Below are 14,778 nucleotides of genomic sequence, written 5' to 3'. Positions count from 1 at the left end.
ACACACACACAAACACACTGAGCTAACCCTTTGCTGAAATTAGTAAGCGAGAATCATACAGCTCAGCCTTTGATGCCCCTCAGCATTAGCGCACACTAAGGATACCTCCTTGCAACTGTTGACCTAATTTGCTGACGACAGGGAACGACACATGAAAATTTAAAACATCACTGACTTGCTCATTGCCCCCCAGAGCAATATCATCTGTTTCAGTCGAGAATGAGATGAGGAAAACTAACTGGCTTCACTCTGATGGATAGCAGCATGTTTGTGATGCTGCTGCATGTTGAAATGCTTTAGACATGATATCTAGATCAACCCTTAAACCAACAGCTAATGTTGACCATTATTATCCAATGAAAAATAATACAGGACAGACCTCTGTAGATTCAATTCAAGTTGACTTGGTTCATCAAAGTTCATCCGTCTCAATTTGCGAGAGCGGAGTAAATGAACAAAAGACTTCAGCTAGATTCACTCTATCAGACAGGCCGCTGTGAACGAAGCTTTGTCTCTGTGTGTCACTCTGAGCGAGGCCTGGTACTGCAGGAGTCACGTTTGAGCCTGGGTGAGACTGGGTAAAAAAGCAGTACAGCCATGGCACCAAGGACCCATGAACTTAGACAGTAAAAATGTTCGTTGGCTTTAAGATAACATTGGGTGCTTCTGGGAAAAGAGGAGAATCAGATCTAAATCAGCTTAACCCATCAGGTGACCTGCCCACTCTAAAGCGGGCTTCAGACATAAACTTCGCTTATTTTTTTTTAGAGTTTACTGTTCACACATAAAGAACTCAGCAGGAGATTCTCTGGGTTTGACGTGTTCACAGCTACAGGAACATTTCCAGAACATTCAAGTGAGGAGGGGCGCCTGGGTAGAAATCGCAGGAGGCAGGAAATTATGTATAAATGTATAAATCGAGAAAGTTCTTGAATTTGTTGGTGACCTCTTCATGTCTCATTCTGAGACATCTATATTCTTCCACTTTTGTGTCGGTCACATGTTAGAAATGATATCCACGCGCCTACACGCTTGCTTAGAATTTTCTGGAAATATTATGCTGTATTCTGACATGGGCTCACTTGGACATTTTCCAGATATTTTTGCGAAAGGAGCTGGCAGGAAAAATTCCGGGAAAGCAGCTTTAGTCTCTGTAAACAGACTGAACAGTGAAGAACACTATGAAGATCTCAGATCACTCATGACAACATGTCACTCTTCTTCATTTTTAATTCAATAAACCAATCACCATGTATCTCAGGACGCAGTCAGATCTGTGTCTTACCATGTGGCTCTGCTGAGACTGGGTGGCCCCATACATAGTGATGCCATTGGTGGGTGGTGCCAGCTGTGGTGTGCCTGATTGGATAAAACCCCGTCTGTCAATTAGACTGGTGAGAGAGAGAGAAACGAAAAGACAAGTAAAGGAGAAAACCATTAATTCACAAATATCACACAGCAAATGCTATTAACAACTGACAGATCAAACAGAGGAGAGCAGTGCAAACAAATAGATTCACCTGAGCCCTGAAAGGTCTTCAAGTACAAGTCAATTCCTTTCACTGACTGCAACTGGGAGCTTAGAACTACAGCCATAGTAACCGTATGTGCAGATGGTCAGATACAATATTTTATTTTGGAAAGAAGCATTAGTATTCTCGCCCTGACTAAACACAGCGCACACACACACACACACACACACACACACACACACACACACACACACACACACACACACACACACACACACACACACACACACACACACACACACACACACACACACACACACACACACACACACACACACACACACACACACGTTAATAAATTATTGTGGAGCAGCGGAGAACATCCCTGTTTGTGTCCCAACATTAATGCTGCACAACTGTGACACAGCTGGTTGGACAACAATCGACAATAAACACACAAAGCTGGTCGATGTGTTCAAACAGAGCGAGCAGCAGGGTGATCGTTTAACAGACTGTGTGTTGACAGGGAGCTCCGGTGGGACTGAGCTGGATTCAGTTAAAAATGGTTTGCTACAATCGCAGAGACAAACTCCGAGAGCCGACAGCAGTGGCTTGTGTTACTGGTAATGAATACGGGAAGGACTGCAAATGTGGTTAGGAGGAAGCCAGCATTAAAACACGTAGGACACCAACAGAAAATGTGAGTCAGGGTCTAAGCAGGGAAGTAAGAGGCGCTTCTGTGTGTGTGTGTGAGTGTTAGTGTGTGTGTGTATGAGTGTGTGCGTGTGAGAGGCAGTGTTCCATGCATAGTCCAAGGCTGAGGTGAAATATTCCTTCCTTCTTGAGGATCCAGCTGTGTGGCGCCTTCAGCCGGCCACAAACACACACACAGATGGCAGCCACCTGTGCACTCAGGACTCTCCTTTACCACCCACTGGAATCATTACCAGTGACTTACAGCTTGTGCTAACCAGAGCACAATCCAGCCAAGAACATTGGCTTCTAAAGTCCTCAATCACTGCTCTTCTTACTCTCTGTAAGTGTGATGGAAGTGTATGAATCTATGAAAAATAATAATTTGACAAGGCAGTGTGCGCATATGCTAAACTACACACTGCGTGTTTCTCAGCTTAGTTTGTTATGTACAGTTAATGCTAAACTGAAACTGCAAGATGCATGCGATGTCTTGACAGAGACAGCATGCTTGTTATATCTGCAAGGTGATCACTGTCGCAGGAAAACCATGATGGAGGAAAACAAAGAAAGATTAAAGTTCAGCTTTCTGAATTCCTGAGCAAAAATGCTCAAGAGAAAGAAGCTGGAAGGGAACGAACACTGATATTAACATTAACATGGACACGAGAATGCAGCTGTTACAGTCGGGATGAATCACATGAACGGCAGAAGTGTGAAATCTAATATGTCTAACCAACTTTGATCTTGGATTTGGTTAAAATGGGCTTGAAATCCATTCGGCTCTTGCAGAATCTCAGTGGCTATGTATAGAGAAAAGGCTGCGGGCCGGCTCTTTTCAAAGCTGCTCCTCACATCAAAAGGAACCCAACAATTCTATTTTAGTCATTAAACCAAATGGAGTAACAGTTTCAGATGCTGTGACGTATTACCGAGAAGGTGAAGAATGACTGAGTGGGATTCTCAGAGCACTGAAGGATGAGACTTATAGATCACGTGTGGCAATACGTATATCACCTAAAAAAAAACACATCGTACCTTGGTGGCAGGGGTCCACACAGCGCTGCACAGCAGTTGGTGAATATATTGCCGTGGCTGTAGGGATTATGGTTGTCCTTCCCTCTTTTAGAGGACCATGAACCTTTTATCTGGAGGAGACCACACCACATCATCAATTTCAGAGATGTACGAAAATCAAGAGTGCAAACAGATTATGACTGTGTACCCTGTCTAGCCTGACGCGGAAATGTTTGAGTATCGAAACCCACACTCTGACCAACTGAGCTACACTAATGTCTGACTGAGGTGAGCCTGAGATGTGAGGACATGACATCATCAACAAGCCTCTGTTTGTGTTTAGCATCAACTGAAACTGGGGTTGCAAATGAAAAATAAAAAAAGAGATTATCAAAATAAAACATAAATTTAAATTAAATTTAAAATGAAAACTATGAGCAAATCAAAAAATATAGTGTGTGCAGCAGCTGAGGAAAGCGTATCATTTGACATACTGGTGCACGTTCATACTCACATCTTCATTGGTGGTCTGGTTTGAGCCGATCAGGTAGGTATGGAAGCCTGAGAGGCCCACTATGGACCAGATGGAGAAGAAACACACCACCACCTCCAGCACAGTGCCAAAGTTAAGTTAAGGAACTTTAGCGAGACATATGGCAGGGCAATATAATAATACCAATAATTATTGCAATTAGAATTTATATTTCATTAATAGCACAAAAAAAAACTTTTTACTGTTTATCAAGTGTTGGCCTTATACAGCCTTCATTAAGGAGCAAAAATCTTTATATAAACGTATTAAAATAATAATGTGACATTTATCGTGATATCGACTGATAGGAAAATGTTTATCTCGATGTAATATTGGCCATATCCCCCAGGCCTAGTGAAACAGACAGTAATGTGAGAGCTCATCTAGAAAATAAATAAAAACACACATTATGGAACGCATGCCAGCATGAAGAAAAAAAACTAACTCATGCTCACACACTGACCTACAGCCTCAGGGCTGACCTCCTCTTGCCAATAGCTCCTAATCACCAGTTCATTTGGCTGCGATGGCAGGACACTGCTCTTTTTCTCTGCTCTGCATAAAAACACACGCATGAATCCTTCTCCCTTTATAAAAATGAGGTGTAGTAACCCTGGGTTCATTCTGTAAAAGAATGTGTTGTTCATTAAATATATTGGAAAATCTGTATAATATGATAAACTAAAAGATAAAGTATGACATGACTCAGTGTGTTAAACGCTCCTTTTCTCCCTCTTATTTTTTTTACTCTTCCCATTCTCTTCCTCCTTAGCAAGCATATAACTTGTCATGATTCACCTCATATAAAAAGGACTGCTACGATACCATCAACTGCAATTCTCCTTAATTAAAGTCCTGTAAGACATAGGCTATTATCAGCTTGGTCACAATAGCACACACAGATATCTCAGCCACAGAGAGAGGCGGTGCCATAAACATGTGCTCTCCACTTGATTTGTGACAAAGAAATGCCATCAAGTATCATTTACAGTGCCTTGCATAAGTATTCACCCCCCTTGGACTTTTTCCCATTATGTACTGTTACTAACTGGAATTTAAATAGACTTAAATAAACTTTTTCCCGTTTGATCAACAAAACATGCATAGTACTTTGGAGGTGCAAAATAAATTTTATTGTGACACAAACAATAATGAGAACAAAAAAGTTTACATCTGTTGGGTGCATAAGTATTCACCCCCCTGTGTCAATACTTGGTAGAACCCCCTTTCGCTGCAATTACAGCTGCAAGTCTTTTGGGGTATGTCTCTACCAGCTTTGCACATCTAGAGATGGAAAGGTTGGTCCATTCTTCTTGGCAAAAAAGATGAAGCTCAGTCAGATTGGATGGAGACCGTCTGTGAACCGCAATCTTCAAGTCTTGCCATAGATTCTCTATTGGATTGAGGTCTGGGCTTTGACTGGGCCATTTTAAGACATTAACATTCTTTAATCCAAACCATTCCTTTGTAGCTCTGGCTGTATGTTTAGGGTCATTGTCCTGCTGGAAGATGAACCTCCGCCCCAGTCTCAAGTCTTTTGCAGACTGCATCAGATTTTCTTCAAGGATTTCCCTGTATTTGGCTCCATCCATCTTTCCCTCTATTCTGACCAGTTTCCCTGTACCTGCTGAAGAGAAGCATCCCCACAGCATGATGCTACCACCACCATGTTTCACTGTTGGGATGGTGTGCTCAGGGTGATGGGCAGTGTTGGGTTTTCGCCACACATAGCGTTTTGCATTGAGGCCAAAAAGTTCAATTTTGGTCTCATCTGACCAGAGCACCTTCTTCCACATGTTTGCTGTGTCTCCCACATGGCTTCTGGCAAACTCCAAACGGGATTTTTTATGGATCCCTTTCAACAATGGCTTTCTTCTTGCCACTCTTCCATAAAGGCCAGATTTGTGGAGTAGACGACTAATAGTTGTCCTGTGGACAGATTCTCCCACCTCAGCTGTGGATCTCTGCAACTCCTCCAGAGTAACCATGGGCCTCCTGGTTGCTTCTCTGATTCATTTTCTCCTTGTCCGACTCTTCAGTTTGGGTGGACGGCCTCCTCTTGGTAGGTTTGCGGTTGTGCCATATTCTTTCCATTTTCTTATGATGGATTTTATGGTGCTCAGAGAGATGTTCAAAGCTCTGGATATTTTTTTATAACCTAACCCTGCTTCATATTTCTCCACAACTTTATCCCTGACCTGTTTGGTGAGCTCCTTGGTCTTCATGATGCTGTTTGTTCAGTAATGATCTCCAACAAACTCTGAGTCCGTCACAGAACAGGTGTATTTATACTGAGATTAAATTGCAGACAGGTGGACCCTATTTACTAATTTTGTGACTTGCAAATGTGACTTGTGAATGCAATTGGTCGCACCAGATCTTTGTTAGGGGTTTCACAGTAAAGGGGGTGAATACATATGCACTCAACACTTTTCAGATTTTTATTTGTAAATAATTGTGAAATCCATGTAATATTTCCCCCCACTTCCAAATGATGCACTATTTTGTGTTGGTCCATTACATAAACTCACGATGAAATAAATTTGAATCTGTGGTTATACCATGACAAAATGTAGAAAAGTCCAAAGGGGGTGAATACTTATGCAAGGCACTGTAGATTTGATAATTTATGATTCTCCAAACGTGCTAAACTATTCTAGTTATGGTTGGACCCTAGTGCAGATTGTTTGATTATCTAAAGGAGAGAAACATAACAAAACCGCGAGAGTGGGGCAATATCTTTACTGCCTAGATCTATAGCTAAAGGCCAAGGTCAAATGGCAATGACTGTAATGCAATGACTAGTGGTGAAACAATAAGCTGAATTAGAAGCAGGCCGGAAAATTGCATGAAAACAACACAAACAAACATAATTCTGAACAAAACAAGGAACTTGGACCTAGTAGAGTGGTTAGCTCTGTTGGGCATGAAAAGTCTGACAAGGACCAGAAAATGTACCTTTCAAATTATGCTGCTGCTGACTCAAACACGCAAACCTCTTTTATCACCCGAGTACGAATCATGTCAAACACTACAGAGAGAGTCTACAGATGAGGTACAGTCAAGTTGCCTGTAGCAGACCAAGAGGCAAAGAATGATGAAGCTGCTGTTGCAACTTACATCTGAAAAGACACAGCCCCAATTTACACGGTCGGGAAAAGGTTGGAGTACCAAATAGGGATATGTCGTTTATCTGGATATAAAAATGTCCTCCATTAGGATACAAGATTTTGTTCATATCGCATAGCCCTACTTACAGTGCTGTTTGTAAGAGCTGTAGCTTAAGACGTCTCGCACCGCTCGGCATCCATCACGCAGATAGACACACCCACGCTAGTTTCAAATCCCTCTCACACAACATCTCTGCAGAGGGAGGGGGACAAGTGAGAGGCAGATGATATCAAAGAACCACTAAATCAATTGGCAGAGACCGAGAGTGGAGCTGCTTTTGCATGCAGCATGAGCCCGATGGAACATGACTAATCAGACGCACACCAGTCATGCAACTACTGTTAGTCTGCAGAAGGTGACGGGGCAACATGAAGAGTCATTCAAATGAATCCTGACCCACAGAGTATGCACAGGGGCCCTTGATGTACAGTTCAGTCTGTGTCTTAAAGAGAATAATTAAAGATGAGTGACTGAATAACCACAGACATACATATATATATATATATATATTTATATATAGTGAATCTAGGCAGACAGGAGCAGAAACTACAGATTCACACTTAAAACACCTGCAATAAAGGCAGAAAGTCCGATTTTAGTGAAAGGATATCTGGCAGGACTCTCTTTTAGTGCCTTGAGGAACCCATGTTGATGGGAGCCTGTGAACAGAGAGAGACAGTTTGCATTAGAAACATGATACAATGGTGTTCTTCATTAAATACACACTTACACAGAAATGCACATCAGTATTGAACAAAACCATATGAATGATAGATATTTAAATCAGATTTGGGGCTCGACACACTGAAGCACCCCCTTTTAAAGTTTTAAGCACCAACAAGATGAACTGAGCTGTCTAAACTAGAGATGTTCCAAACACCTGCATTACAAATGCCTCTGATACTGCCAAAAAAGTGAGGATGCAAATCTGTGTACCGATCCGATAACACATCTTAACTATATTAGTTTCTACAATTTTATTTTCCCGGACATCACTTCTACTTCGCCACAAAAAAGCAGCTGCACTATACCACCACTGGTGAGTGCCGTTTTGAGAGCAGTGAAGAAGAAGAGATCTCCAGTAGTGCAGCGCCCGCTAAAATGTCTGCAAAATTTGCCTATATTTCACACTGGAAGGTCCCATAAGTAAAACAGAGACATTTACCACTATGGCTGGACGATAACCTGACCAAGGCATTAAAACACTGATAACAATCATCACCTTCATACAGGGTTAGTAGCATAAAGCTGTTAAATATATAATATAGGTTCTTAATGTTGCAATTTGTTACACTGTACAATGTTCTATTTCAGAATCGATATCCAGAAGAAAAAAACATTAAGGACTGGCCATCTTAATATTTGGCAGATATCTCTGTGCCCCAAAGTCAGGTTGGTAGGTTTCAAGAAATGGGTTCAGTGCAAATAAAATGTAAATTTTTTTGGTTACTGAATAAATAAATGAAACCAAAAGGGCACATTTATGCATTTCAATTTAGCACTGCAGGACAGTTCCAAACAGTTAGATTGGTCTTAACTGTGAGTGTTAAACATCAAGCAAACATTGAGTGACAGTTATGTATGCTAACTTGGTCTGAGGTCCACTGGGAGGGGAACAATACAAAATCATAGAACTCAAACTGCTGTGATTCCTTTTTGCCAAATCTGACAGCACTTAGTCTCAACACAGCACAATTACAAATCGCAGAAAAGAGGATAACCTCACCACAGTTTAGTCAGCACTACAACAGTCTAGCAGCAAATGTTGGCATGCACTTCTTTCCCAGTGAAACATTGATCCACTGACTATCATTTATGCAAACACATGCACACACTCGTGCGCACACTGCCTGCTCCCAGCTGGAAAGATGGTAGCAAGCCAGAGCGCTTCAGCTTTTCACAACGCCCACTTACAACCTGCTGGCTTAAAACACACTAAGAACACAGTCAGGAGGAGTGTGTGTGTGTGTGTGTGTGTGTGTGTGTGTGTGTGTGTGTGTGTGTGTGTGTGTGTGTGTGTGTGTGTGTGTGTGTGTGTGTGTGTGCGTGCACCATGCCTGTGAGTACATGTCCTTTCCCCCTCCTCTCAGCTACTTACGTAAAATGATGTGTGTGATGACAAAGGCAAAGATGAAGATGGTGAGGAAGGACAGCGACAGGATGAACATGTAGAAGAAACGGTAGTTCCTCCTTCCCACGCAATTTCCCACCCAGGGACAGTGGTGGTCAAACCGCTCTGCATGGACAGAGAGAAACAGAGAACAGGGAAGTTTATTTTGGATACAAGGACACATACCATACCAGAGTATCTTTTCATTGCAGCTGACACAGCAATAAAACAAATCCTCTGTCTAAAGACTCTGTCGTGCACACAAGCTCATTTAAAATTAACTCCACATTCTTTAGCAATTATGTTTGTCTACAAGATGTACAGGTGTTGTTGTTGCCTGATCAAGAAAAATATGTTTCTCATTTAGAAAACAGAGGCTTGGAAAAAATAGCCATGTTACATCAGTGCATGTTAAGGCAGTGTATGATTCCAGCACTGTGGGAAAATAGAGAAAAAGAAAAATGTCCCTCTGGATCTTGGCATAATATTTTATCATATTTATCACATAGTGCAACCTGGCTATTTATATAAGTATCTAAAAAAAAGTTGCAGGCAGGCCAACATGACTCTGTATGGCATCACATAGGAGCTGCACGTGGGTGAATGAGGCACTTTGTAGGATCAGCAGATGAAGTATGTCAAGTAAAGGCACATTTATGCTAAATGTAAGACACATATGGACAGAGCACTGTGTCCATTTGTCCCAGTTTGTCAGGTCTTCTAGAAGCTTATGGATATGGATTAAACAGATAAAAGGAGTAGTATCAGTGGAAAATATGAAGGGCATAGTAGCCTGATGATTGAAGGACATGAGAACTTTTTGAGGAGAGACATCATATAAGTTACTTCACCCAGTCACAGGGACAAACAGCCACTTTAGCTTCTTTCTTAAGAGGATCAGAACCTCTTCTACTGTCGCTATGGTTGTTTTCAGGAACCCTCAGCTCTTCAGTGCCCACTCTAGTGAATGGGTTAGGGTTAGAGTTAGGCTTATCAACCACCATGCAAATGTAAAAGATGCATGGATGTGTGTGTGGGCATCTCTTTTCGCACGAAAGGCAGCATAAATAAGCCTTAAGATGTCAATAAGGAAAGGTTTGAGGAGGTTTTGAGGAATTGTAAATGAAGAGAAAAGAAAGGCAGTAAAGTAAAAATGTTGTGTGTTTCATTAAAAGAAACCATAAGCAACTACAGCACACTCATCTTCTCACTAAGAGAGCTTATTATTAATGTTGGTATTTATTCAGCCCAAGCTCCGCAGTCCTGTCACTGAGTGTGGACTACTAGCTGTGCACGGTGAAAGCTGCTTAAGTAATTAATCAGAGCCATTATTTGTTTAAGGTGGTGAAATGACCTGTTTCTGTATTCATTAATCAATGCCTGGTTGAAATGTGTTTGGGAAATGTCCTCCAGTCAGACAAGACGAGAGAAGGCAGCTACTACAAGACTAACCTGGCTTTGACCCGGGTCCATATCAGTGGTCATTAATAATAAGTGACCACCGATGCTGGAGAGCCTTGTGATATTCTAGTGTATGTGTCCTACTCTTGAAAGTCCATGTGAGGATGTTTTAACAATGAGTCAGAAGATCCACTTATATTTAAGAAATATATAAATATCTACAATTTCAGCTTCTCAAATTACATTTCTAACCTCATCATCTCCGGCTGAGCAATAAAACATTAAGAAGTACCTAATAAATGTATTGTCATACATTTTTGCTTTCATTAATAGCATTCTATAAAAAGGTCAACAAATGCATAATAAGGAGGTATAGCATATCATTGATCTACTTATCAAACCAGACAGTTGTTTTTGGCCAGTGAGATAAATCATAAACACCAAACCATTTAAGTGACAGTAATACGTTTTTCCTGCGATAAAAGAAAATTACAAAAAGGAGTCTGTACTCCTAACATAGCAACTGTTCAGAGAAGACAAGTATAGATACAAAAGGTTGAGACAAACAGGCAAACTATTATTTTTTGTTGGTACAGCTGGAAGAATGCAGCTCAACTGGATGAGTTGCTGAGGCAAACATGTTTGGATAAGGTTTTCTCTGACAGAGCCAATGTTATGAAGGCAAGTTTCGTGGTGAGCGAGCTGAACACTAAGAAGCTTAGTACGGTGGCCCTGAGAGCTCAACGAATAGCAACTTAAGAAAACACATGCAAGTTGACAAAACACAAGCAAAGTAAGAAAACATCTTCATCAATTTCACAACACATTACAGAAATTTGCAGCAAATAGAGAAACGCGCAGCAAATAGAGAAACGCGCTGCAAATAGAGAAACGCACTGCAAATAGAGAAACGCGCTGTTTCCCTTTTTTACTCTAGTAAGCTGCTAAAAGCAGATATAACAAAACACCAGCTCTAGCAAAGGTGAGGATATGATTTGACTAAGACCAGCAGTGTGGCATCATCATCACTGCCATAGAGGCGTGTGACATCAGAAGCCTCACCAAAGCTAGAGCCATCGCATTAGAGATGTGAGTGGAAAAAGTCACTGAAGTTTATTAGAATAATAATTTAATATGGCCTGTGAAGGATGATCCACAAATGTGTAATGGCCCTTGAATCTATGATCTAAACCAGAGGTCTTCAACAGGGGGTCCGTGGAGGTACTGCAGGGGGGTCGCGAAATGTTTGGTTGATTAGAATTTTTTAATGTAAAATATATATTTTTTTATTTTCTAACCAATTTTTCCCCACAAATTTAAATGTCTTTAAATACACAGAGATGGCCTGAGGATTCACTGTCTCTTCTACATGCATGTTTAAAATAAAAACATGAATCTGGGAATTACTTTAAAAGCTCAGTTTTGTATGCAAGATGTATGTTTATAAATGGCAGTTGCATGGCCAACCTGTACCGTGCACATGTTTAAATTACAAACATGAACATATGAGCCTGTGTTATATTTGAACCGCTTAGTATTGAATGCACAATAACAGGGTAGCTATGTTTATATATGGCACTAGGCCCAGCTTAATATAAAACAAAATTTTATACAATTTATATAGTCGGGGGTCCTTGCTCCATCTCTCCACCAGTTTTGGGGTCCTTGGCCTGAAAAACGTTGAAGACCCCTGATCTAAACATTATAAACAAGGATTGGATTTAATAGATCACTCTGAGAATGACTGGCTTCCCAGCTTTTGATAAGCTGCCAGTGTGTCTTTGTTCCAGCCAGCGAGCATCTACAGCATCTGATTGCCACCTCCTCGTCTTTTCCCCCTATGTTTACTACTTCCTAATCTTTGTCTCCCAGGTTTTCAGTCGGCCCCACTCCTGACGAGGAAATAGACAATCGGAAAAGGGGATTGGCAACACAAAACCCTTGATCTGATGAGAGAGATAAAGACACAAGTTTCTGTATCTGTCTCCATCTTTGACTAATTGCCTTGTTGTGGTCTTTGTTTTGTTCCCAGAGACAGAGCATGTGCGTTATGCTGGCGTTTTCTTTCGGTTCAGTCAAACTACTCCCTCCCTCTCCTCTCTGTGGAAGAGAATAGCTCAAAGCATATGTACTGTACTTTCCCTGTAGGTCTTCATCACAAACCCAACGTTTAGCTTCGCTTGTGTCCTTAGTGTTTAGGGCAAAGAGGCGATTGAGTAAAATTAACAGATTTGGAGCATACAAATAAATGACTTGAATTTCGTTGAGAAAACATAAAAATCATTATTCACAATAACTTTTCACAAAAAGTTAAATTGTGTGACTATGATTTGAATATGATCTACTTCTCCCTTATTCAAATATTTTTGAATCATAAATATCCAAATATTTAAACTTCTGGTGCTGAGATAACAGTGAAGTGAAACTCAAATATTCAGCTGTATAAACATGAAAAAAACTTCTTGGGTGGAGGGAGACTTTAAAATGCAACAGGATGTGTATGTGTGCGATCAAGTGTTTAATCTGACAAATCATCCCTTAAGGGTGGAAACAGGAAGATAAGAAAGTAGAACTCATGTGGCTAAGCTTGACTGCTTATCACATCTGTATTGATCTGTATTTATAAACATAAATATAGACCATGGTAAGACAGATAGACACAAGACGGTTTGGACTATTTGTGTTTGTTATATACTCTTTATACTCAAAATGAAGAAAAAATGAGAATGCTGACAGGAAACATCAGCGAACCAGAGAATATGATCTTCACTCACCCACACAGTTGTCACACAGGCTGCAGTGGGAGGCACGTGGCGGTCTGAAGATCTTGCAGGTGAAGCAATACTTCAGTTTGACTGTCTGGCCGTTGATAACCACCTCCTTGGTCCTGGGAGGAGGCCTGTAGCCTGTACTACCATTAGCCACGTCTGGGGGGAAAAGAAAGAGAAAAAATTAATGAGAGCCATAAGGTATAAAGTCACAACTGTTGATGTACCTTTCTGCTGCACAGAGTTTCTCTCAAAGTTTGTACTCTGGGTCTGGCAGGAGAAATTCCTTAAAATGTTTGCAGCAACTGACTCTGACATTAGCGTGCTCATCTCTAATCTCAAATTATCCAGAGTTCAGTTTGTGTATGAAAGCAGCTATAGAAAACAGTCTCACTAGTGATGAGAAGTAAATGATAAGATAAATGTAATATGACAAACTAAAGTTTCACACTGCTATGAATTTTATGTTTGAAAGTTACAGTAAAGCATTGGGTTGTATTCTCTTTACTTTTCAGTAGGTTAAATGCTTTAGCATCACACACTTTCTCTAACAGATTCCTTTGCATACTGGATAATAGCCCAATCAACAAAGAGCAGCACTCTGATAAAACACCACTTACCGCTCCCTACTCCTGAATGAAATGTATTAAAAAGCTGTTGCACTTCCTTAAAATTGCGACACAGGTCAGGTAATCTTAAAAACAGTCTGGAATTTAACATTAACACCACAATCCACCGATGATAATACCCCCAAAAAAGATAATGGTGACAAACGGCTCTGGATGGCTCTTGTGGAGGAAGACAGCAGTGATGACAGGCTAAACGGTGAGGATGGGAGTGATGATAGGGATTTTCAAGCCATAAAAAGGTAGAGCCTGTATCCTATTATGGCTCAGCTCGCTTTGAGCACTCTCAGGCACGGTGAGAGAGTATTGTGTGTGTGTGTGTAGGAAGATCATTTTGAGATCATTTAAAGCAGAGGCCCCTTGCAATGTAAATTTGGTGGCATGTGTGTTGTTGGAGGGTGGCTTGTGTGGGTGTTTGACATTTCAAAAGGAGGCCGGAGAAAACGCAGCTAGTCCTGTTCTGCAGAGTTCCTCTCTCTCGTGATCAGATCTCTCCCCTCATCTCACTGTTCTTGTGCCCTTTGACATCCACTGAGAAGCTTTTTCCGCAGACATCCCTCTGATTAGTCATAGTGCACTAAAGTTTATACCAACATTAAATGCTGTCAAGCAAAATAGAAGTGCTGAGAGAACAAACTCTGCAACATCAGATGAGACATTTTCCAGCTAATTCTGGATCCTATCAAATAATGCTAGTAGCTAGACAAAGATGTGTCACATTATAAAAAGAGTCAGCTGCTGTGTGTAGGAAAATCTTCATTTCACGCCCTTAGTGGCACATTTTTGGAGATTGCTACTATATTTTCCAACTCAACAACAAAGCAGCAGATATTGTCCAAAAACTGGGGGCAAACAGACTGCAAAGCCACTGCCTCAGCTATTTATGATACTTCTAGAACCATATGAAATTGAGAACATGAAGTGTAAACAATCACTGCAAGTAGCAAAATAATTTTTTTATTAAAAGCTTCTGTATATATTAAAACAT

The 14,778-nt window shown here is 40.9% G+C and overlaps 1 protein-coding gene across 2 annotated transcripts in view; it reads right to left on the bottom strand.

Moving 5' to 3' along the window:
- The window catches only part of zdhhc14 (zinc finger DHHC-type palmitoyltransferase 14), a 45,649-nt gene that overhangs the window by 4,580 nt on the left and 26,291 nt on the right, over positions 1–14,778 (bottom strand). For both annotated transcript variants that reach the window (XM_053433988.1, XM_053433989.1), the window contains exons 4-9: positions 13,171–13,323; positions 8,984–9,121; positions 7,496–7,544; positions 3,697–3,799; positions 3,204–3,313; positions 1,286–1,391 (exon numbers count right to left, since the gene is read on the bottom strand). In XM_053433988.1, coding sequence (XP_053289963.1) covers positions 1,286–1,391; positions 3,204–3,313; positions 3,697–3,799; positions 7,496–7,544; positions 8,984–9,121; positions 13,171–13,323 — 659 coding nt within the window. The remainder of the gene's footprint in view (positions 1–1,285; positions 1,392–3,203; positions 3,314–3,696; positions 3,800–7,495; positions 7,545–8,983; positions 9,122–13,170; positions 13,324–14,778) is intronic.

Source organism: Pleuronectes platessa, chromosome 11 (genome assembly GCF_947347685.1).
Source record: "Pleuronectes platessa chromosome 11, fPlePla1.1, whole genome shotgun sequence".
Lineage (NCBI taxonomy): Eukaryota > Metazoa > Chordata > Actinopteri > Pleuronectiformes > Pleuronectidae > Pleuronectes > Pleuronectes platessa.
Note: the sequence above shows the minus strand (reverse complement) of the source record. Positions and strands in the feature narration are given on the sequence as shown.